This window comes from Papio anubis, chromosome 1 (assembly GCF_008728515.1).
Source record: "Papio anubis isolate 15944 chromosome 1, Panubis1.0, whole genome shotgun sequence".
Taxonomy (NCBI): domain Eukaryota; kingdom Metazoa; phylum Chordata; class Mammalia; order Primates; family Cercopithecidae; genus Papio; species Papio anubis.
This window is the reverse complement of record NC_044976.1, coordinates 68,093,622-68,120,190: the sequence shown is the minus strand read 5'-3', so window position 1 is coordinate 68,120,190 and position 26,569 is coordinate 68,093,622. Positions and strand designations below refer to the sequence as shown.

Genomic DNA, 26,569 nt, shown 5'->3' with positions numbered 1-26,569 from the left:
CAAACCACCTGAAGCCCAGGCATGGATCTGTGGGCTAGGTTAATGGCCACTGAGAAAGGAAGTGGTGGAATGTTCCTTCTAAAAAAGCAAATGTGATTAGGTCCATCTCCTCCTCATAATTTTTCAGTAGTTGTCTGCTCTCTTCAGGACAGTTCAAATTCCTTAATGTGGCTTCCAAGGCTCTTCGCCTCTCCAATTTCTCATCTTGCCATTTCCCTTTTTCCCTGTCCCTTCTCCATCCATAGCTCTCGTCTGCTGTCCTGCATTACCACATCTCCAGCCACACTCAGCAGCTGTGTTTCTGCACCTGGTGTACTCTGCCTTGACTTTACAAATGCCAGTCTCCAACTGGCGCTCTTTTCCACTCTACCCTATCCCACCTCCCTTCTACTTCTTGTTCAAGTTCCAGGTCACAGATTAAGACCTGTTTGCATGCTCCACCTGCATACTTTTTAACGTTCTGTACGTTTATACCTATTGAAACATGGATGTCCGAGTTTTGTGGTTACAAAATTGAAGTGTAGTTTCTCCGGTTCCTGTAGTATGGAAAGTGTGGAACATAATGCTTGGCACATTGTACCTTCTCAGTAAATGGTTATTCTTTCATGAATATTCTATGTAGGAGAGTGGCATAATAGCAAGATAGTCACCATTTTTATGTGTGCCTATTACATAGGTGCAAGTGACTAAACTACACTTTGATGTATATTGTCTCTACTTACAACAATGTTGTAAAGAAGGTATTGTTATCCTTATTTTGTAGATGAGAAAACTCAGGAGGTAACTTTTACAAGGTCATATTGCTAGCAGGTCCCAGAGCTAAGATTCAAAATCAGTTCCGTGTGGGTACAAAGCCATTTCTTTCTTTCTTTTCTTTTTTTCTTTTTTTTTGAGACAGAGTCTCGCTCTGTCTCCCAAGCTGGAGTACAGTGGCATGATCTCAGCTCACTGCAACCTCCACCTCCCAGGTTCAAGCGATTCTCCTGCCTCAGCCTGCCGAGTAGCTGGGATTACAGTTGTGCAGCACCACACCTGGTTAATTTTTTTACATTTTTGGTACAGACAGGATATCGCCATGTTGGCCAGGCTGGTCTCGAACTCCTGACCTCAAGTGATCCACCTGCCTTCACCTCCCAAAGTGCTGGGATTACAGGCATGAGCCACCGTGCCGGGCCACAAAGCCATTTCTATACTAGCACACTATCACCTCTGAATGATCAGATCCGAGCTTTGGAAAGATAATGGTGGGAATTGACAACAGTCTCTCCCAGGCTTCCTGGGAGGGAAGAGTGGTTAAGACAAGGAACCAGTGAGCCCTCACAAAGGCCACAGGCCCCAGGAGAATTACAGAAGACTCAGACTCAACAACTATCTACTGACAGAGAGGAGCATAGCATAAATATGAGTATATGTTATACCACTTTGGGGTTAGCAAAGTGCCATATAAATGAAAAATATCATAATTTGGATTATCATTTTATTAATATCTTTATACTCATGCTTGGAAAATTAAGAACATTATAAAAATGGCATAAATGTAGATGACTATATCTCAAACATAGTTTAGTTTCTTAGAAAAAATAAAATAAGCTGTATAGTTTTCACCACAAATACAAAAGTATTAGTTGTATGCAAATTTTCAAAAGATAAATCCTTTTCCTGAAAAGCTTTATATTAAATCATAAATATTCAGTGAGAGGTTTATTGATGCCATATGTAGGCACATGTAGACTTCACCAGGGAAAAGAAATGATTGTCTAATGAGTTGGCCTCACTCAATGGCTGGTTTCTTACAAGTTCTTCCTTTGAATCCCGTTAAAGATGTTCAGTTCATTTGAAAGTTGTTTCAAAGAAATAATTATATCATGCACATTATAATAAAATGTTTTAAAATTCTTTCATTTAAAACAAATGTTAATAATTTTTTTCTTAGAAAAGAGCCAACTCTAAGTAATAAGAGAGCAAAAATGGTTTTATGTACTTACTTGGTGAAATTGTAAACTTCCAATTGTGACATCATTTACCTTTCCTTTCCCTCCTTCTTTTCTCCTTTCCTTTATCTCTCCTTTTCCCTTTCTTCCTCCCTTCTATCCTTTCCCTTCCCCCTAGACTGCTTGTGTTCAGTGAGCACCTCTTGAACATCTACTCAGTGACAGGAACAGTGCCAGGATTCAAAGATTAATAACAAAGAATCCCCTTCCTCATGTATACAGCTAACTAATGGTTATAAATAAAATTAAAGGTAATAACTACTATAACAGAGAGAGGGCTTTGCAAAGAACATTTTATTCCCAAAGAAATATCCCTATACTTTTTTCTTGATGTGCAGGATTTAAATACGTGGAATTGTGTGCTTTTAAAAACTCTTCTATGCTACTCTCCCACACTAACATCCACTCCTTAAATATTCATACGCAGTGAATATCACGGAAGTGACTTACTCAGATTTTTGTTTTTGAGAAACAACTGGCACCTATGAACAGACAGGCAAGTGGGAGATTAGAAAACATCCAGATGAAAAATAATGAGTCTTCACTAAAGCACTGTTAGTAGAAGTGAGCAGAGTGACACAGCTAAGAGGAGAAATCATTAAGAGCTGGTGCCAGCAGTGCATGGGCAAAGAAGAGATTTTGTAGTCAAACAAGACTTTAGGGTCTCTAGTAGTAGTGATGGTGTAGGATTGGTGGGGCAGGTATAGCGCTGGACAAGTGCTGGCAGTATCAAGTAAGATTGGAGCTATAGGAAAACGGAACAATTATAGTCCTTTCTAGTGCATTTTAGCAATGTTGAACGTACTGCAGAGAAGAGCTCTTTTTATTTCCTGCAGAAAGATGGTGACTACAGTAGATACCCAGGCATTTTATCCTAGAAAACAATAAATATCACTGCTGTTGTTCTTAAAATACAGATCTTTTAAACAACAATTTGTACAAAGATGTTGTATCATTTTTCCCTTTGGAAGACCAAGGTTATTTTAACATTTGTTATTATCTTACAAGGAAGGGAATATATCTGTTTTATTGGAATAACGGCTGTTGCTTTGAATGTACAAGACACAGCACATTGCCATACCTACTCTATTCAATAAAAATTTGCATTAAAATATTTAAATGAAAGTGTTATTTAACTTGCATATCCTTGATTACTTTATGTGATGGTAGCAAGCTAATAATACCCAGAATGAAATAGAAAAATGTGAAAGCTGAACTTAAAAGCATAGCTTTAAGTGTTCTTAATTTCAACCCAGTTTCATCGTTTCTGTGTATTTGGGGTAAATTCCTGATATCTCTATTAAGCTAAAGACTAAGGATATGTGTGTATGAGTATGCTTGTTCACAGGTGTGCCTTTGAAGGGGGGTTCCTTTTGTTGCTTTTTTAGTAATTATTGGTTGGTAAGAGTTTTGTTAGTTGACATGTAAAAAAATACTGCTTTGTCTATAGAGGGTAATCAATGTGGTATGTGAACAATTAGGCTGAACGGCATCAATCTAGAGTTCCACACTAGTGTTAGCTGGTTTGTGTATGTATCTGTACATATATATACACACACACACAGACACACATATATGTATATATATGTACAGATACATATATACACATATACACACACATATATGTATATATATGTATATATTGTTTTGCCCTTCTATGCCCTGATCAGTTGTGAGTGACAAAAGGCTAACTTTGCTGACTAGCTCTACTAAGGTCAGTGAGCCAGAGAGATGGCTCATGGTATAACTGGAGTTTTTTCTCCACTGGTAGTGATAATAAGTAGATTATAAACTTTGGAATCAGATAGACCAGGATTTGAATTCTGACTCCATTCATACTTAGCCACATTATTGAGCTAGTTCCATGTTCTCTAAGGTTCCATTTTTAATCTGAAAACCCAATTAGATTGTGCTCTAGTCTTGTCTTCAGCAATGCACTTCTGCCAGGTGGACCTCCCTGACCCCCAAACAAAGCAGGATTGGTTGTCTCTCTACTGTGTTTTCACATACTTTTGCATATATATTTCTATAACCCACTGTTACAAAATTATAAGTATTTATGCAATAAATACTTAGTGAGAAGCTAGCTTTGGACAAAACACTGCACTAGTTCCCATGGAAACAAAGATTAAATAGACATAGTTCAGTATTCTGGTAGGGGAGGCGGACACACATTAGTGTCTTTCTTCTTCACCTTTGTTTCCCTGGAACAGAGTAAGCATTCAATAAATATATATATATAGAATGAATAATTGCCATAGGTTTGGCAAGTACAACTATGGAACATGGTAATATGGAGGCACAGAGGAGAGTGGAACAAATGTGCCAGGGAGTGAATAATGAAGGCTGTGGGAGGAAGTGACAGTTGAGATGAATCAAAGTAGTGTGCCAGGCAGAGGAAACAGCATGAACCTACAGGCAAGAAAAAGCTTTGTGTTTCAGGAACACTTCCTAAGAGAGCAGAAGAAGGAAGAGATTGAAGAAATAGGCTGTAGCCAGACTATAGAAGCCTCATGTCAGCATTCCATGCTAAGCTGCGTGGCTTTTTCCCCTGAAGTTAGAGAAGAGACAGGTAACTTCCTTAACTTAGGTTACAGTCTGGTCATATTTATATTTGGAATGGGTCACTGTTGGCTGTGTGAGAAACAGAATGGGGGAAAAGGCTGGCTTAAGATAACACTAAGGAGACGATTCCATTAGTCAGCTGTGAGATGTAGGTCTGACAAAGGCTCCAGTCATAGGGTGGAGAGGTGAGATAGATTTAAGAGATATTTAGGTAACAAAATTCTTAACTGTTGATTTGATGTGGAAGCTGAACAAATAGAAAGAGTAAATGATGACTGTCTTGGTAACCAAACTGAATGGATAGTCACCAACTGAAACAAGGAATACAGGACAGAAGACAGGTTTCAAGGTGGGGAATTATACTTGTTGAGTGTGAATATTCAGGTAAGTCCAGGAGGCATGTACCAGTTTGAAGATTGAGAGACTGGGATGAGCTGGCATCGTAGATTTGTGAGTCTTCACCGTGGCACTGAGAATATGAGAACAGATGAAGGTGATAACCCAGAGAGAACAGCAAGATCAAGGAGCTTTCGCCTCTGCTCCCCTGAAGTTGGCATTGTAAAAGATACAAATGACACTTTATTGCTTGGTCTAATGGATTATACAGTTCTTGCCTTTCTTGGCCTCCCTATTCCATTTAACGATGTCATCCCTCCCTTCTGAGACCACTCCATTCTGATATCTCTGACTTCATTCTTCTAAAAAGAGCTCCTTTCTGCTGTGGGCATCCAGCATACCTGGCCTCTGTGGGCCCTGGCTCTGCCCCATTCCTCTCAAGTGTTAGGGTTCCTCTGTAGGCTAGTGGCAGTGTTCCACTGGTGATGACAGAAGCAAATGTCATTAATGTTAATGAATAAACATAAACTACAAGCTTTTATCAGTTAGCTCTTAATTATTTAGGGCTCTTGGTAGAAAGCAAAATTCAATCCTATTTAAGGTCACTCACACACAGGACAGGCTCCATTGAGGGCCATGGGAAATTCACCATAAAGAATCTCGAAAAAAAGGAAACAAACCTTTAATTCACCCACTTAAAATTTAAAGAAAACAGAAAACTTAACTGTCTGAGCAATAAATATCAAACCCACACACCCACACAGACCCACACCAAAATGAAAAATCAATAGCAAGGTAGTGAGGTTGCATTGTTACCAGGAAAGCAAGAAGCAGTAAATAGCACATGCAGGCACACACACCCCCCGCTCACACACACCCACACACACCCCCACACACCCCAAAATGAAAAATCAATAGCAAGGCAGTGAGGTTGCATTATTACCAGGAAACGCAGAAGCAGTAAAATGGTTCTAAAGAAAGAGGTAGAATGTTGATGTTTCCTTTAATCTCTGACTGGTTGAGACTTAACTCAGTGCTGTTTCAGGTTCGTTATGGAAACAACAAATTGCCTCTATGCATAGAAGGGATACATATGTCTAGGATTTTATTAAAAATTTATTTCCACATACATTTTGGAAGAAAAAGTATCTGCAAAAGATTTGTTTCATTTCATATCGCTGTTAATTTGGAATAGAAGATAACTTTCTTTCTGGAAAGCGCAACTATCATTTCTCATTTTATAGGGAGAGGCCAGCTTTTTTGTATTCTTTACTGTATTGCGGCTCATAGTAATTACTGTCATTTGTTGAAAGATTATGTTTTGCAGACACCATACTCACATTTCACATATATTATGTTATATAATATATAACAGTGAAGAAGAATTACCACAAGGTCAGTAGATGATAAAAATAAGATATGAGTAAGACAGTCTTTCAAGGTAGATGCTATTTTCTTCAGTTTACATAGGAGAGAAACTGAGGCTAAGAACCTTCCCCAAGCTGGGATTCAAACTTAAGTCTGCCCAACTCTAAGACTTTAGTGGTTTTCCCTACCCCAGACATTTCACTTAGGGCTGCTTTTTGTCTCCGTAATCAGAGGCTCTATTGGGATTTTGGAGCTGACCTTTGAAATTAAATAATACTAGCTAGAAGGCAATAAGGGTGAGCTTACATTATTCATATCCTTTGCTTCTTTTCTTTCCCATCATTTCTCACAATCTGGGGAACTGCTCATTATCTCTGAAGTCTAGTCCAAGGTCTCTTAAACTTTTCTGCCACAGTATCTCTCACAACAGAATACAGTAAATATGATTTCTCTTCACAATTCAGATGAATTTTGCATTTGATTCTGTGACATATTTATGGTTTTCTCTTAGAAATCATTTAATTAATTGTCATTATAGAAAGATGCAGTACATATTTGCTATAGTAGATCCTGACTCCTGGCCTTATATAGCTCTCCTAATTTTTGAAAGCAAATGTCCATATATGAATTTTACATTTGACTAGAAGTCAGTTCTATGCAAGGTAAGCTTCATAATCTCTGTGAAGTAGTTCTACATTTCTGTAACAAGTTAAGAGTGACCTGACTTTCTAAGAGTGCCTGGTCAAGAACTGGATCTCAAAGTGGTTCTAAATCAGAGAGGGCATTCTATTAATGTGGCAGTTTGGACTCACTTCTAGAATGAAATCTGCCTTTTGGGTTGATAGGGGATTAATTCTCTAGAGTATAACAAACCGTCAAGTCACATACTAAGGATTAAGCTGGAAATGAATAATATTAAAACATGCAATAACCAAGTAACAACTATTAAAAGAAGTAGTGAAAACAATAGAGAGCAGAAAATGACACACCTGAAATTACATTTTTACTTTTTACCTAATTTAATTTGCACAAATCATGTTTTATAATGTACTGGAGTTCTGGACATATATTTTTATTTGTGTGGCTTTTATAAGACACATTGATAAATCATTTTCAGAAGGAAGTGCTATTATATTGTCAGATTTGGTCAGCTCTACCGAACGACTAATCCCTGTGTTTTTCTCTTCTAGCTCAATTCTCTTTTCCTCTTAAAATGTTTTAAAATAAAAATATCTCAGTTCTTTTTCCTCTTCTTCACATGCCACAGTCTCTCTTGTAGAGTTATTTGCTTTCAACTCTTTTAGCTATTACTTCTTGTATGTTCTTCTACATTTCTAAAGATGTGCATGTATTTCTCTGTCTTTTTCTATCAATTGTAGAGATTGTGTATTTATTTCATATTATGGTATTTGAAAAATCATATCATCTCTCACCACCAAAGCCACCACCATTCTTTTTGCCTATCTTCCCAGCATACTTACATCCAAATCTTTGGTTATATCAGCGGTAAATGCTGACATTAATAAGTGGATTTGTACCCTGTGTTTACTTTACTCATAAAAGTTTTTTAAAACATAAATGTATACTTAAAGTATGTAACATGATGTTACAGAATACACATAGATAGCAAAAAGGCTACTGTAGTGAAGCAAATTAACATATAAATCACCTCACTTTTCCTTGTTTCTGTGGCAAGAGTAGCTAAAATCTACTCATTAAGCATGAATTTCACATACAGTACAATTTTATTACCTAAAGTCTTCATGCTATACATTAGATTTATAGATTTGTTCATCTTATGTATATGCTACTCATAAATTTTTTTTTTTGTTCCAGAAGTTGCTTCATTGTTTAGCTTTTTTCTATACATTTATCCTTAATTTTCTCCAAATGCTCAAAAAGCTTTGTCAAATGCCAAGCAATTATATTTCTAAACATAAAGCACATCAGATAAATTGCTAGGTCTACATTTTATTCTAGAGCAGTTCACTCCTGTGCCCTGTATAGCTGGCTGCAGCATGGGAAGATTGCTCTCTCAAGGTAATGTACAGCTGGTTTTGTAAGATATTCCTTTACTGCTCTTCTGAACTGGGCTCTGGTCCCTGGATTCTATGCCTTCCATCTTTTTGCTTACCCAGATATCCTGTAGCAGAAACCTAGGAGTCACCTGTGACTCCTTCCTCCAATATCAAGATGCTTCCCCCAATATCAAGATGGCCAATCCAGTAAAGCTTGCCTTCTAAAAACCTCTCCAAACTCTGTCCTTCAAATCCATCCTCAGGATCACCATCCTGGGCCAGGCCATTTTTATTTAAGGGATCAGGTGTCACTCTGTCTCTCAGGCTGTAGAGGTGTGGTCATAGCTTACTGCAGTCTTGAACTCTTGGGCTTAAGCGATCCTTCTGCCTCAGCCTCCCCAGCAGCAGGGATAACAAGCGTAAGCCACCATGCCCAGCTCTATTTTCTAGCTGTATAACCTTTAGTACATTCTTTAACCTCATTGTGCTTTAAGATCCTTAAATTTAGTGAAGATAACAAAACCTATTGGGCAGGGTTGCTCTGAGGACAGAAAAGCTATCGCATATGAAGTGCTTAGCACAGAGCAGATGATCAATAAACTTTTGTTGCATATCCTGCCTTCTTAGCTGTTCATCTGTCTTCTTAGTTTTTTCTGGTCCAGGCATATAAGACAATATATAAGACTTTAGGAGAACTTGCCTTTGATATCTGTTTCTCAACTAACCACCATTTTAAGAGGAAACTTTACAAAATACAGTTAATTTATACATTTAAGGCCCTCAATTCATTTTATAAGTAATATTCCTCTTTAATCCCAACTTTCATGTACCCCACTCTCTCACCTTCTTGGCACATTGTAAGATTGTCACTTCCCATCCTTTCAGCTCACAGCATTTCTTTCCCACATTGGAACCTCTATGGTTTGAACCAAACTTCAGTGTCATTATGTCCCTCAAGTCCTGTCAACCATCATCATCTGCACTCATATTTTCTTCTTTCTCTTTCATTACAATGAATGAAGTATGTCTATTCCTCCCCTTCACACATTCTGAGGATCTCCTATACTTTTGCCTTCAGGACATTGCTCCTATAATTATTACATCAATTTTCTGCAGCTAGTTTCTCCCCCTTTCTCCTTATTTAATTCTAGTCATGAACAAATGTGCCTTCATGTCACTGATCTTAAAACAAAACAAAACAAAATGTATTTTGACTTCATACACTTCTCTAGCTGGTCCCATTGTTCTGCTTTCCCTAACAACAAAACATTTTAAATAGAGATGTTTATATTCACCATTGTCTTTTTAATCTACTTCAATCAGGTTTTCACTGTACTACTCTTATTAAGGTCACCAACGACTTCCATACTAGCAAATACAACGGTCTCTCCTCTATCCTCTTAGCCAATCTCTCAGTTTATACTCCCTCTTTTTAAAACACTTTCTGTTCTTTTCCTGGCTTTTATGACAACATAAGTTTTCTTCCTATATCCTCAAAAACCCTTCTTTCCTTGTTTTCCTCCTCTATCAACAGCAACTCTCTCTAAATTTCCTTTCTGGTCCTAATCTATCTCCCAAATCCATTTCATTATCAAATTTTGTTAACTTTGCCTACAAAACATAGTCTGAAATTCTTCTCCTTTTCTTCACTATCATCAGTCTAGTTGAAGCCACCAACCTCTCACCTGTACAACTGCAGTAGCCTCTAATCTCTTTTTCTGTGCTCTTGACTTGCTACAATGTATTTTCACTGCAACCAGAGTGGTATTTTTAAAATATAAGTAATTTCATGTCACTGTTTCTCTTAGAATTCTTCAGTGTCCCTTCACGTCACTTAGAATAAAATCTTAAGACCATTCCTAGCTTATCTGAACTTGTATGATTTAGCCCCACTCTTTCTCCTGCAACCTCTCCCACCTACTCTCCTGTGGTGCCTTTGTAGCACTCTTCCCCTCATTCTTTACACACCCTCCTTTTTCCTGTCCTGTAAGTATGCCACACTCCTTACTTTAGAGTGTCCCTTTTGCCTAGAATATTCTTTCTCTGATCTTGCATGATCTTGCCTGGTTGACCCCTCCCTGTCATTCAGAACTCAACACAAAAGATCATTTTTTAGGCATTTACTGCACTTTCCACCTCAAATGCCCTCTCAACAATTCCCCTCCTTTATTTTATTTTATTTTTCCTTCTTTTTTCCTTATTTATTTATTTATTTAGAGATGGAGTTTCTCTCTTGTTGCCCAGGCTGGAATGCAGTGGCGCGATTTCAGCTCACTGCAACCTCCACCTCCCAGGTTCAAGTGATTCTCCTGCCTCAGCCTCCTGAGTAGCGTAGCTGGCATTACAGGCATCGCCATCATGCCTGGCTATTTTTTTTTTTATTTTTAGTAGAGATGGGGTTTCATCATGTTGGCCAGGCTGGTCTTGAACTCCTGACCTCAGGTGATCTGCCATCCTTGGCCTCCCAAAGTGCCGGGATTGCAGGCGTGAGCCACCGCGCCCGGCCCCCTGCTTTATTTTCACAATGGCGTTTGCCATCACCTAACATTTTTATTTTAAATTGTTTGTTGATTTATATGCTCCTTTTGCAGCAAGGTAGATTTTGTGAGAATAGAAACTTGTTGATCTTCCTCAATAATATATCTCTGGCACCTAGAACAATGCTTGCACATAATTGGTAACCAAGAAATGTTTGCTGAGTGAATGAACAAATCCATTGATATATTTTACCTAAAATCTTGAGGTTTTTTTTTTTTTGTATAATTTCTCAAAAACTGGCAGGAAAAATCAGCAAATTTGTTGTCGAATCAGATTTTAATGAGATTTGATATTTGGGTAAAGGTTAGAAATAAATGATGGCATGTGTAAGCCATGTTACTCATTGTAAACTTGTAGAAGATTGTCAGTTTCTCATTGACTCACATAATTAAGAGTTGCTGATACTACACATTTTTAAATAATAAAACATTTTAAGCAAAAACAAAAATCTCAGTAAGCAAAAATTATTTACTATTTTCCACATTCAAACTACGTTTTTGCTAATCTGTCCTTCATCTCACTCTTCCTTAGGGCTTTAGAGAGTTAATCTACATTATTTATTTATTCAAATTGAAAAATAATTGCAATTAAAGAACATATATGAAAAAAAGATGCTTTAGGAAAGAGATTAAACGGAGTCAAATTTTGATCATTTATGTATCACATATGCATATATATGAGATAGTTTTGTCCTAGATGTAGTTTTATATATTCAGAAAAATTGTATACATTTGGTGTTGGGGGACAAAATCATGCAACCTTGTTAGCTATAAGTTCTCATATTTCTGGAAACATTAATCAAAGAGTGGATACAAGACTTAGGTCAGGTGAATCTAAGTTTTCTACTGGAGGATAGAATCATGCACAAAATCATTAGTGAGAAAGTGAGGCATTTTAAAAGGTCGTTTTTTAAAACCTTTTTTCAAATCCAGGATCTAAGGAGAGCCCTCCATAGATATATGTGAGGCTACATATGCCAAGGGTACAGAAAACTCCTTGTTTATGAAAGACAAACCCTTCAGGGAATTAGTGTTAACATGAAATTTTAAAATGGGGCAACTTTATTAAACAAGTGGCATTTTTTTGTTCTACATTTGCAAGCTTAGGCTGTGTTAAATCTCGAGCAACACATTTCATATTCTCAATCATGACCATTGTTTAAGCAGCAATTATAGTGATACAAGTATTTTTTTCATTTCAAAAGATTCCTTTTTAAGTAGGAGGAAAAAATAAAATAATGAATGATCATTCAAGTTTTGATAAACTACAATCACAACTATGAAATAGCATTTCAAAATTTGTCACCCTAAGATCTTTCTTCCATGGCTCCTTTGATCTCATTAGACCTCTCACAAAATAAGTAAGTGTCCTTGTTTTCAAATAATTTTACTTAAAGTTTTAAGAAAAACATGGCCTTGAACTAATACATCTTAAGTTGCAAATATCAGTGAATGAAAAGAAGCATCAATAAAATTGAAAGCATATGATATGTAGAATATTAGAGAATGCTTTATTTTTGCTTATTTTGCTTATCAGACATCCATTCCCCTTATTCCATTAGAACCTTCATCTTCCTTTTAATGACATTCCTCATTGTACATTGTGGAGGCAGCAGGAATTTGAATCTTGAGCAACTGTCACGGTTACATGGGGGTCTTTGTAAATTGCCATCCTCAGAAGATCAGCATTGTGTGGCCCAGACCATCACTGTTGTGTAAATTCTGAGCAGCAGTCTAGAACTGTCTTGGTTCCTGTCCCTTTTCCATGTAGGAGCCCTTTAGGCTTCTATTAATTCTAAGAGCCTGGATATATTTCCAGTAAATGTTCATCTTTACCTAAAATGGCCAGTTGGTTTTTCTGGCCTACAATAAAAAAGTAACTGATGCAGCTGTAAATCCATATTAAATAGTAATCTATAGCCACTGGTTAAGCAACTAAAAAAGCTTTCTGTTATTTTAGTGTTAGATTCATCTTTATTTTAAATATGAAAAGCAACTTCATTAAACGACTCTTATTTCTTATTAAAATAAGCCATTTCTCTTAACTCAACAGTTATACATGTTAAATATCCCTTATACTTGGAAACAGAGTGTTTAGGATTTCAATTTTTTTTTTTTCAGATTTTGGAATACTTGCGTATACATAATGAGATATCTTGGGGATGGGACCAGAGTCTAAACACAAAATTCATTTATGCTTCATGTACACTTTATACACATAACCTGAATGTAATTTTATACAATATTTTAAAATAACTTTTGTGCATGAAACTAAGTTTTGACTATGTTTTGACGGTGACCTGTCATATGAGATCAGGTGTGAAATTTTCTAACTGTAATATTATGTATGTGCTCAAAAAGTTTCAGATTTTGGAGCATTTCAGATTTCGGATTTTCAGATTAGGGATGCTCAATCTGTAGATTACTTTGCTGTTTTTAAATTACTTTCACATACTTTATATTATTTGATCATCACCACAATTGTAGGAGATGAGGAAGAACAAACCTAGATGAGCAACTACTGCAAATGAAGATGCTAAGGCTCAAAGGAGTTAAATAATGTCTGAAGTCACATGACTAACTAGTGGCAGAACTTGTGTTAAACTGAGGTCCTCTCTTACCGGAATTGTTTACATTGTACTATAGTACATCTGTGATAATAACTGGTAACTATAGTTACTATGCTGTTTGTCAGAATGCTTCCTTCTATTGTTGGTTATTTTTTTTTTTTCTATTTAAAAAGAAGCTTATACTAGTGAATCACAAAATATTGTTTGGAAGGAATTTTACAAAATCTATTCCACCCCACATCCCCAAACATAAAAGCATGTTCCATGACATCTGACCTTTGACAGCTCTTAGACTCAAACAGCACATTCCTTTATTTGAGCAAACATTATGTGACAGCTCTAATTTATATGGATACAAGTACTCAGAGTTTGAGAGGAAGGAAAAATGCAAAGAGTGTGTTGTATCAGGTCCTGCCTTATGGAGGAATCACATAAACTATCCTATGTCACCCCAACTCCCAGGATGAGCATCAAAAATGTAAAAACTGCTACATGAGAGTTTTATTTTCTGTGTTTTACACATATGCAGATATACTCCAACTTTCCCCTTCCTTCCTCACCTATGGCCACTGTCAAAGCTCTTATTCCTTGTAAAATAATAGACAGTATATCAGAGGGAGATATTTACAGAGATGTTTTATGGCAATGATAAAGTAGTTAGGCAGTGTCTTAATACTGGTTAACACAATCAAGTTGTATGAGACATCTCTTAGAGACACAGTGAGGCTTAAAATTTTGTCCAGGCTAAATAAGGGGTGGTGATAGTGGGTGTTGTTATTTTGTGTAAGATAACGGGGAAATGCTTTTCCAGTGATGTTTGAGCAGATATCTGAAGGAAACAAAGGAGCGAGCCATGGTTCAGAGCAAGCCTGGCAGTGGAAAGACCAGGGGTAAAGTCTCCCAGGAGAAAGCCTGCTTGGCATTTATGTGCCCAAACTGCTCGAGCATAATTGTCAGAGCCTATTTGCCATTCATGAACATGGAGCTCTAGCTTGGCTTGTCTCAGATGCATTTTTGTTGTTCATTTATTTTCTAAAGAGTTGGGGAGGATTTCTGCTATTTCATGGGCCAGTGACTGAAGCCAGCCCATGAAAAAATTTTCACCAGCCTAAAACACACCTTTGTGATAAATCCCTGACTACTTTATATTGAATGATCGGTGTTTCAGCTACATAGCCCAGCATGAGTGGCCGGCATGGAGTAGTGAGCACCATGCGGCTGTCTTCCTGCAGCCCTCACCTGGATCTGGCTTCTTAATGTTGGGTTTTTTTTCCCCCTCACCTAGGGCAAGCAACTGTAGGTATATGGAGGCTGTTTTTCTTCTGGCATCTCTCAGCTTACTGACAATATTCTATATTGAGTGTAACTGGATTGGCCAGGAACAGTGGCTGATGTCTATAAATCCAGCACTTTGTGAGGCTGATGCAGAAGGATCACTTGAGGCTAGGAGTTTGAGACCAGCTTGGGCAATATACGTAACAAAGAACATAATACCACTTCTCTATAAAAAATTATCTGGGCATGGTGGCACACACCTGTAGTCCTAGATACTCAGGAGGCTGAGGAGGTAGGATCACTTGAGCCCAGGAGTTCAAGGGTGCAGTAAGCTATGACTGTGTCACTGCATGCCAGACTGTGCGGCAGAGTGAGACTCTTGTCTCTTAAAAGATAAACAAATAATAATAAAAAAACAAAACCCTAAATACTGGAGGACGTTGGGTATTGGAGTTCAACTTTATGTATACTAAAGACTACAAAGCTACAAACTGATGGATTTGTATTAAGAAAATAGTTACACATATGTATTATAGAAAAATAACAACAAATTTTCTGCATTTATAAAAGTGTTATACTCTATTTTTTAAATGACATACAGTATATTCATACAAACGAACATTGTTTATCAATAAAAAGGAATGAAGTACTGACGCAGGCTATGGCATGGATGAACCCTGAAAACATTATGCTCAGTGAAAAGACAGTCACAAAAGTACCCTGCTATGTAATTCCATTTATATGAAATTTCTGAAATAGGCAAATTGATGGAGAAATAAGTTGCCAGGGGTGAGGAGAAGCAGAGAACATGGAGTGACTGCTAATAGATATGGGCGGTTTCTCAAAGGGTGATGAAAATGTTCTAGAATTAGACAGTGATGACGGCTGCGCAATTCTGTGAAAATAACAACTGAATTTGTAAAAATGAATTTGATGGAATGTAAATTACATCTCGACAAAACTTTTAAGAAAAAAAGACAGTGTAAGTTTACTGCCTATTTTTTCTTGTAGAAGGATGCCATTTGTTTTGTGCTTATGATTGTTATATACATTTGGGTGTGAAAGCATTTACAATTAAATAATAAAAGTCATAGATGAGTGTTTTAAAAATGTTTACTTAGCAAAAGAAAGAGAATGTCAGTTCCCACAGTTTGCTGGATTTTCAGCCCAGAAGCCTAGGATCAACTGATCTGCGTCATGCTGAGGTAAAAGCAGCATCAAATGAAGACACCATCAATGTGCCTCCAGGAAATGAGTAAGTTTTAAGAATACATAGCTTGGTTTTCCTGCTAATTCATTTAAAATATCTGTATAACTTTTCTACATCTCACTAATGTTTTATCCACTCTGAGTGTTTTATGGCACTCTGATAGGAAGCAAGAACTTCACCCTTCAGACACAAAACAGTTAATGTGTGATCTCTATAAGTGAAATGAGCAAGACCTCAAATCTCACATGTCTTAGAGGATTGAAAATATCTAGAATTAGTTTAAAAGTGCTACACAGTAAATTGCTCTCTTTGTCTCCTGTTCATTAGAGCAAATAGGTTTTATAAGTTATAGAAACCTAGATCAAAATCAGTTGCGATGTTAACATTCCTCTCACCCATGGAGAGATATTTTGGCTTCATAAGCATAATAACATTTCCCAATTTTGCCTCTGTATGCAAAGTTGTCATGACTGCTGGGAGAAACACAAATAACTTCTAGGCACGTTCCAGCAGTAAGTTTATACTATCATTTCACTTTTTAAGGTTTAATATTTTTTTCTCTGCAATTGTCTTTTTCCTTTCTAAGGATTTTTTTTTTTTTTGTCTGTTGATTTTAACTCATTTCTTGGAAGGATGACTCTTAAATATCTGTCTCCCACTATGACTCCACTCCTGAGTTTGATTGTATTTTGTATATTGCTTTTTGGGGTTCTTTCACTTGGATAAATATTTTTATTCGATAATGCAATATGTAAAACCAAGCTAACAACTGCAATCTGTGCAGAAGAAAGTAACTATGATGGTTAGGAGTCTAGATACCATGTCTTTGAAAAATAGTCAAGAGAAGTTGGAAACTTGTCTTAGAAAAGAGAACCATTAAGCAAAGTACATGAATTTTTAAAAATATTTGAAGGATCAAGGCAGTGACGATGGATGCGTAGTTTCTTGTTGAGTGAAGGCATACCTTAACAATCTTTGTATCACCCTGAGCTCCAAGTGTTGAATGAATAGATAGATGGATGGAAATAGGGAAACATCATTAGCATACTACAGAGTTTTCTAAAAATTAGAACTTTCCAGTAATATAATGGTCTATCCTTTAAATTATTGATTTTTTTCCATTACTAAAAATGTTCATGAAGAGCCTGGGTGGCCATTGCAAGAGAAATAATAAGCATATGATTCTGCATTGGGTAGAAAGTTGAACTACTTGTTAGGATGGGCTCGTGAAGAGCAGTGGTCCCTGCCGGCACTAATGGACAGAAAGCAAAATTTCTGAGATTCTGATCTGTTTTTACTGCAGCATAACCTCTCCTTTCCTAATACATAGTCTTTGGTAATAATTTTGGATAGGACTCAAACATGCCATGTGGCCTAAGGAAAGTCAATTAACTTTTCCCTTTGGATTTACTTATTAGTAAAAATTGAGAACTAAATTAAATAATCTCCAGGGTTGCTTCTAATAAAAATAATGTAATATTGTTATTGTGTGAGTCAAGAAAATTATCTCGGGAAGTAGTGGTATTATCACAAATGTGTTGCTGTAATTGTGTAGGGTCAGAACCCTATCACGTTTTACGGACGAGGGAATGTTTTCCCAAAAGATGTCTTTGAAGATTTCAGATAAAGAGAAAGTCATGCCAGAATATTTTTTGTCGACTAGTCAACACCTAGAACTATCCTGAGATGTTACATAATCTTACTTTTGTTTGATTCAGGGTAACTTAACGTGGAAATCTTATTTCAGCTGTGATAGAATAATAAATATCAATTATTGAATATTTTTCTATTCCAGGTATGCCAATGACATCATCTTGCCTATCTATCTATTTATCTATCTATCTATCTATCTATCTATCTATCTATCTATCTATCTATCTACCTACCTACCTACCTACCTACCTACCTACCTATCTATCCACCTACCCACCCACAGGAGACAGTGTTGTTACATCCCTAGTTTTACTAATGAGGAAACAGGTTTCCAGGAAAAATACTTTTCTAACCAAATACCAATGCTAGGATATAATTCCAGATTTGTCTGGGTCAAGAGCTCTCGTTCTTGATCTCTAAAATATTTTTGGAGTGGGTTGTAAACTTTTAAGCCAAGAAAATGTTGAAAGTATGGTGCTTAAAATTTAGTCCCATTTCTTTTACATGTGGTTAAATTAATTTTGTCTACCAAATTCACCCTCCAGGTCTTTCAGTTTAGTCATATATTGGCTTTTCCAAAATTAATTATAATCTCTTTTTAAAAGTTCTTCAGTTTCAAGAAGTTTTTTTGGCAGTTTTTCTCTTTATTGCTTTTTTCAAATTTGCCATCCCACTCTACTTCATATATAATATGCACCTGTTATGGTCTATTATTCTGTCTATAATTTTAAGTTCCTAATTCAAAATAACAAGCAAAACAGTGCTAAATTATAAGCTGCGTGGGTTTCTATCACTGTGTGAAAGACATGTCATTTTGTATTTTTACCTTTCACTACAGAAAATTAAGACACACAGATTGAACTATTCCTAATCAAAATACTTCCTGTTCTTTCATGTCTATTCTTGTGTCTTTTCTGACACATTCTTGATATATCTTCCCTAATGCCTTTTACCTTGTCTTTTTGTTCTCTATCAATTGTGTTATATAACATCTTATAGTAGAGATTCATGACCAATTATAATATTGTCTGTGTACAATATCAGAAAGCAAAGAATAAATACATATATAAAAGATAATTCTTACTATGATGTAATATCAAGAATAAAAATGGCTATCTTATTACCCAACAAATCTGAATAACAACTCAAAGAAAGCCATAAAATAAAATGGCAGACAAAAATAATTTATTTAATCTAACTTTAAAGATTTAAATCCTTAAAGAGCTCAATGCTCTGCCTATAGGTCATTAAGAACTTTATTTATTTTTTTTTTATTTTGAGCCATTTCTCCTCCTGAAATAATTATTTTATAGCAGTTTCTTTATAGTGCACATTAAGGTTATCTCTGTAACAGCTGTTTTACCCTTTCCACTCCTTCCCCTTGTACTGCTACCAGAAGCCACAGCTCTACAGAGGTGACCCATTATTATTTAGCCCAATTACAGTAATCCCAGTTTTCTTATAGTAGCTTATTCTGTGCTCAAAGAGCAAAGGAATTACATCAGCAGGAAACATGTGACACAATTAATGCCAATGAGATCTGCAGACAAATTAGTTGAAGAATTTTAGGGGAGACAATTTTTTTCTTTCTCAGAAAGAGTTTTAAGGAGTCAGATATTTCCATTTTTGGATGCTGTGGAGGTGAACTCTAGAACCCCTGCAGCCGTTCTGCTACCAAGAGAAAAGTCAGCCTCAGAATAAATTTATTCCTGCCAAGGTGAATAGGAACACACCAGTTCTGATTACTGTCCTGAGATGGGCCTTCCACTTACGAGAGCCAATCAAACCTATTTATTTGTAAAGTCAGTTTGCATTGGGTTTTCTGTTACTTGAAATACATATAATGAACTCTGATACATTATTCCTTTCATTTTTGTATTTCTTATTTTTTTCCAATGATGCACAAATACATCTATGTACTGTTTGGATCATACCTCAATATCAGATCATTTAGATCATATTTCAATATGGCAGATACTTTAAGGGAACCTAGCTTACAAGGTTGTTTTATGAAAGTAAAAAAAATTCAACCTTGACACTCACAGAAACCTTAAAAGATTATGTAAAACTTCTTTGAAATATATAAGGCAGGTCAATGATAAGGATAATAAATTCTCCTTAACTATAATATACTGGTAAAATATATTAAGTCTTTGGTGTACTTATATTATTTTTAATTATTGTTAGTCAATTATTTTAACTAACCAAACAGACAAAATATCTTAAAACTTCTCTTCCAAGCCTACTTAGGATCCTAGTGAGTTCCTTGATGTATAAGACTTTTCAATGGAACTATCTTATCAATGTGTTAATTCAAACAATACTATGTGACTTTCAAGAACTTTCATAACCAGAGTCCTCCCCAACTCTCCCTATATATTGCCCGCATCCACATCCATGCACCTGCAACTCCAGACTCTTCACAACTCTGCTCCCTTTAACTCTTGATGCATCTTAAATTTTGCATATGTGCTTTTTAGTGAAGTTCTTCCCTTACTTCTCCAAAAATAGGGCTCGTCTCTATACATAAGCTCTACAATGGTACTTGGCTCTTTGGCTCTGATTGTACATCACTGAGCACTTGCCTCTAATGCTTCAGTTTTTCTCTGTAATTAGGTTGTCAGATCCGGAAGGGCAAAGATTGAGATTTATTTCTCTTGTAACCCCTCTAAAGCTTCAAGTACTGTGTAGTAGAACAGATATTAAATAAATACTTGCTTGATAAATTAATCTTACACAATTTGTTGCATAGAAATGGAAAAAGATTTAAATGACCAGATTGGCCTAGAGTTGCTAGATTTAGCAAATAAAAGTACAGGATGACAAGCTAAATTTGAATATCATGTAAATATATACATATATATGTGTGTGTGTGTGTGTGTGTGTGTGTGTGTGTGTAAATGTATCCCACGCAAAATTTGGGACATAATTGTACAAAAATGTTGTCTGTTTCTGAATTTAAAAGTAAAATATAACTGGGTGTCCTCTATTTTTTTCTGGCAATCCTAGATTAGCCTGACCTAGAAACCCCCCACCCCCCATGCCTATTTTCCTAAATTAGAATGGGTTACCACGTTTCTGACTTATTCAATCTTATATACTTTTGCTAATCAAGTCCTTGGTGGCATATGAAGTTCTCTGCATTGTTCTATCAATCAGAGACAACATAGACTCAGTATCTAGTATGTGAAATTCATCATGACTGCCCATGTACTGGGAAACAGAGATGAATATGGTGCCATCTTTGCCCTCAAGTAGTTCCTCATCTGGTAGAACAGACAGTCCATTTCAGTACAGGCTTTACTTCATGTGCAATCCTAGTGTGAATACATGTAGTCAATAATATTTTTATAGGCCTGACCTACCCCTAAAAAATATACTATACCTGTTTATAGTGTCATCTAAGGAAATATCCCAGACAGACGACACCATACACAGGTTGTCAAAAATGAGGTATATTGGTTTTGAAGTACATGTCAAATAGCTCTTAACTTTGAAGTATTATGTAAACAGCATAATTTATAATTCTACACTTGATCTTAGCCAAAAGGCCAACAAGTGATAACTTATAGTTCTAAGTAAAAATAATTATTCATAATTTATTTTGATCAGCATATTGAAATATCAGATTCTGATAATTAATTTCAAGTTTTTATTGTGGAAGGTTCTTTTCTTGATTGCTGGATATTTAATATACATTTTTACTTTTTAGCATAAGCAACAGAAATTGAGTGCATGACGTTTGTTTCCCTTCTCAGCCATATAAACCCTTCATAGGCAAATACCATGCCCACTACTTAATCTGGGTTACTTACTCAGGTGACTGTTAGGAACCCTGGATTTAGATTTTGAAATTCTCTGCTGTGTGGCCTTGGTCTGCTTTAGCTAATCTCTTATCATCCAGTCTTTTTTGCAGTAAGGAATAAGGTCACAGGAGACCTGGTTTTCTTTGCATGGCACAATGCCATAATGGCAGTGTGTGTGTGCAGGTGTGCACGTGTGTGTGTGTGTGTATGTGCACAAAGTTTGATAGTTTCAAATTCCTAGTAAACTTTTTAGTAGTTGTATGCCACATACATCCAGTGCTACTTGTAATAATCAAATATTTTAGATACAGGTACAAAAACATGTTTTTCATAATAGTATTAATGTGTGTAAAAGCATTTCTTAGACTTAGAGCATACAATTCAAGGTTGTAATGTCACCTTAATATACAACATACAAATTTTCAGTTCTGGAGTAGTGTCATATTATTCCTTTGTTTCTAAACATAAACTATTGATCTCAACCCTCTACTCTATATTTTTATAGAGGTCATTTTAAATGAAGATAACGAGGCATAATCCATCAAATGGTGATTTCCATAGAGTTCAATTTGTTATTAACAGAGCTCTGTGAAATCATAAATGGAGTAATATTAAAAGGTGATGAGAATATTGGGCGAAGTTATATCAATTTCAATGGCTTGTCAGTTACCTAGATAGGAGCCCATAGTTAACATTATCATCATAATAAAGTCTCTGAAAGTTATGAAATACTCATTTACATTGTATATTTTAGGTTGTCAAAAGTTACCTTGGGTAGTTCTTCAATTTGATTGGCATCTAGGTAAAGCTCCTCTAATGTTCGTTCGAAGTTAAAGACCTCCTTTGGCACCTGCTGAAGACTGCAGTGGGAGTAATCTAAAACTGAGATGATTTCTTCTTCACCTCGGAAACATCGGCACGGCACCAGACGGCCGATGATTTTCCGTTTGGTGGTCATCTCCAGGCACTGCACTAGAGAAACGCAGAAACAAAACAAAACAAAACAGCTTATCCACTGCCCTTGGAAGGTATTCTTGTAATATTTAAAGCTTAGAAATTTAATTTTGGTATATGGTCTAGAATACTTTAAAGTAGGACACACACGTGCATTTTATCATTAAATCCTTAAACAGCCCTGCGAGGTATGAAACAGGTTTTATTCCCATCTAGCAAATTCGAAAATGACTCAAAAAGTATAAGAGATTTCCCATCATCACACAGTTTTGGAAAGGCAGAATCTAATTAGAGTACAATCCTGTCTCAGTTCAATGCTACTATCATGCTTACCTCCTCACTTGAAACATGGAACTATATATATTTTCTATTTTTACACAAATTACAGGGTAGAACAGAAACTTCCAGAATTTGTTGGAAAAAAAGATTTCTCCTATTTCTGTAAAAATATTCATGTTTCAGTCCCAAAGTTTTTGAGGTACTCTTTTTAGCCTGCAAATGTCATCAGTGAATGGATATTTACTGAATAACAGGTGTTTTAGGTACTGCTCTAGTGGAAGCAGTGATGCATTGAACAGAGACCCTGTTTTCATGGCGTTTTTATTCTGTTGAAACCACAGATTATAATTGGATTGGTTATTCACTTCCAAATGGGGATCTATCTTTATGAACCTTGTAATATGGAATAAAACAACTTGTAATTATGGTAGAAATTACTGTGACACTGCTGACACATCTTTCTCCTATTCCTCTAGGTTAAACTGACCAAATGCCATGAAATCTTGCAAAGACTTGTATCATGGCACCTTCAACATTTTATTCAATCTACTGTTTTTCATGTGATTTTTCTCCTAGACAGTAAGGCCTCTTCAGGGCAGTGATTATTTTGTTTATTCTTGTATTTATCTTGGTACTTGATATATAGTATGTATTCAACAATAATTGTAGAATAAACAAATGAAAGCATGAATGAATAAATGAATATATTTGGGACTCTCCTCCTAATCACCATCAGCTACTGATAATTGCTTGAAAAACTTATTTTAACGAAAAGGTCACTATCTCGGTGAATGTCTTCCCAGGAAAGATGAGTAGTATCTTCCTCTGATTTCCCAGACCACTAATCATATTGTTTTCCTAATTGTTTGTGCTGTTTCCCCATGTATCAGGCAAGTTCTCTGAGGAGATCTTGTTTCACTTATCCTTAAATTTACAGTACACAGTACAGTTTGCCAGCTACAGAATTAAAACTTAATAAACATGAATTTGAAACTCGCATTTAACTTGCTAATGTATTTTTACTTAGAAACACAAATTTATTGCTTACACAGAAATTAGTAACATTTATAAAAACAATGTAGCATTTTGTTTTTAAAATTGCTCATGTTAAGTCAAATTTGGAAACAATCATTATCTAGCAAATTAATGCAGGAAGAGAAAACCAAATACTGCATGTTCTCACTTATAAGTGGAAGCTAAACACTGCAAACATGGCCACTAAGAAGGGAACAATAGACACTGGGGCCTACTTGAGGGTGGAGGGTGGAAGGAGGGTGAGGATTCAAAAAACTACCTGTTGGGTACTATGCTCATTATCTGGGTGATGAAATAATCTGTATATCAAAATTCTGCAACATACAATTTACCCATGTAACCAAAGTTGCACATGTGCCCCATGAACCTAAATAAAAGGTAGAAGAAAAAATATTTGGAGGCAATCAAGTAGAATATGCTTTAAGAGGTGTTAGATGTTCAGCCTAAAATGATCCTTTTTCATTCTTCAACTTCTGAAATTAATAAAAGGATGTTCTAGGGACGGGTTCATGAATAAATACTTATATATGATTGTTTGCACATGGTAATCTGTAGAAGGCTGAATAAAAACATTTAAAAAGACAACCTTTCTTCTCCATTACTTTCTATCTTTCAAATTCCTGTTCTTTTCATTTCTGGGAACCAGAATTGCAAGATTTTGTAACTATTGCTTTACAGAACCTTACTTGAAATTCTTGATTGCAGGATTGATGCCTTTCATGTCATTACCTGGCATCTAGCACATAGTAGGCACCCAGTAAATGCACTCTCATAGGTATCTAACATATTATATATAATAGGTGCTTAGTAAATGTTTGTTGTGATTATTGTGGTTGTAAAGGGACGTGGTGATAGCATAGACTATGGTAGTGGTAGTGAGGATAAAGAGAAGTGATGGATTGGGAAGATATTTAAGAAGCTGAATCTAAAAGTTGATGATAGATTAAATGAGAGGTGGGAGAGAGGCTGTGAGAGAGGGGAGGGTCTTGAAAGATTTCCAGGTTTTTTATTTGGGTAACTAGTAGTCACTTTAACCCACCCCCAGTGACGCAGTAGAGCTGACCCAAGGCACACACCCATTTGCTCTGTATCCACAGAGGAGTAATAAATCAATTGTTCATGCTTCTTGTTGCCCAACATCTCTCACTTACCGTGGCTATTTCTTGATGTCTGTGTTGCTGTCATTGCACTTCTTAAATTATGAACCAAGAGGAAAAACAGAATATCCAGGCCTGAACCTAAACCATTTGGCAAATGTCCACTGTCTACAGGCTGAACTACTTCCCTGGCCCAGCTTCTCCTCTTCCCTCTGCTCCATGTGAATTCTTCAATTGTGTCTATACCGTGATAAACATCTTTACTGAGGCTCAGTCTCTCTTCATTGAATGCTCTTCACTCTCATCCTCATAGACCCAACTAAAACTTGGTTCTCCCCTAAGGTCATTAATTACCTTATAGCCTTTAAAAGTAGAGCAAGCTGATTTTCTCACATCACATGCTGATTAGCCAATTTCTGGGTTGGAAGATGGGATTACTGTACCCCTTGCACTCTAAAAACTATGACTCTTCTCTCATCTTGTAAAATCTCTGTTCATTTGATGGTCTCATGCTCTATTAATTAGACAGTAATAAGTAGAAAGTATTAATATCTTTCTACTTGTCCTCACACCTTTCGTTTACCAATCTCTTGTACATTCCCATTCTTTCATTGATGACTCTGGTATCTAGTTTATTGACTTTCAATCACAATTCCTTCTATTCCTGATTTATGCTCCCTACACGTAATAACTTTCAACTTTGTAGAGGTTTCTTCCCCCTGAATTTCTAAACAATCTGATTGTAGTGCTACTCCTTGACTCCCCTTAACCCCCACTCTGGAGTAACCTTTTAGGAATAAAATATCTTTTTGATTTAGTCTGGAGTGGTTGCTTTTCCAGCTGTCATACTAGAATTTCTCTTCACTATCATCCTGTGAATTTTTTCATTTCTTTCCTGTGTTATATTTCCTATTTTCTTGATCCCATGTCATTTTCTTTCCTGATTTATTCCTTTGGTTTTGTGGAACATAATGTCTGTTCACTTGCTGAAAAAGGATTTATGGTAGGTATATTTTTTGAGGACCTGCATGTCAGAAGTACCTTTTCTTTATAAATAAAAACGTTTTTATTTATCATATTTTCTAGTTTCCATTCTTATTCAAAATCCTATTTCACACCCACATTCTTCTCCACCAGAAAATTTTAGAATTCTGTTTTTCCTCACTCTTGAAAATTCATGACAAAGTGCTTTGTGTGTTTTTAAAATCTATCTATCATACAAGGTACTTGATGAGTCCTTTCACTCTAGAAGCAGTTATCCTGCATTCTGTTAAATTTGTGTTATTATTTAATCGATAAGTTCTTCATTTTTTTTTTAAAAAAATCATTTTTCTGTGATTTCCATTAACTGGATGGAGGACCTATCTCTTGGACTTATTCTATAATTCAAGTATTTTTTTCTTTTGAAATTTCCATGTTTTTTTCTTTTTCATCTATTTTCTGTGAGATTTTCACAACTTTATCTCCTAAATCCAGGTCCTGACTTACCCTTTATCTAACAGCATATTTTTACTTACAAGAGTTGTATGTTGTTTCCTGAATGATCTTTTTTCACAGTATCCTATTTGTGCCTCAAGGTGCCATATCATTTTTGTTTTCTTAGAAGATATTAACTACAGACTTTCTTTTTTCCCTTGCTCCCTGTGTTATTTGAGTTCTACTTTCTGCTTGTTTGTTTTGATCTTCATCTTTCATGGTAAAGGTTGTCCACAAATATCTGTTGATTCCTGACTGTCCTCCTATACTGAAGCGTGAAACCCTAAAAAACTAATTGGAAGTTTTGCAGGCTTGATAGGTTTTACTGCAGGGTAATCTGGCAGTAAGCCAAAAGATATTCCAGAAAAATATTCTGGAGAAGAATATTCTGGTCTTCTG

At 36.0% G+C, this 26,569-nt stretch overlaps 1 protein-coding gene across 11 annotated transcripts in view; it reads right to left on the bottom strand.

Annotated features, from left to right (window-relative positions):
• Positions 1-26,569, bottom strand: part of LRRC7 (leucine rich repeat containing 7) — a 553,086-nt gene that overhangs the window by 333,799 nt on the left and 192,718 nt on the right. For all 11 annotated transcript variants that reach the window (XM_017962453.3, XM_031669738.1, XM_031669736.1 and 8 more), the window contains one exon: positions 22,099-22,301. In XM_017962453.3, coding sequence (XP_017817942.1) covers positions 22,099-22,301 — 203 coding nt within the window. The remainder of the gene's footprint in view (positions 1-22,098; positions 22,302-26,569) is intronic.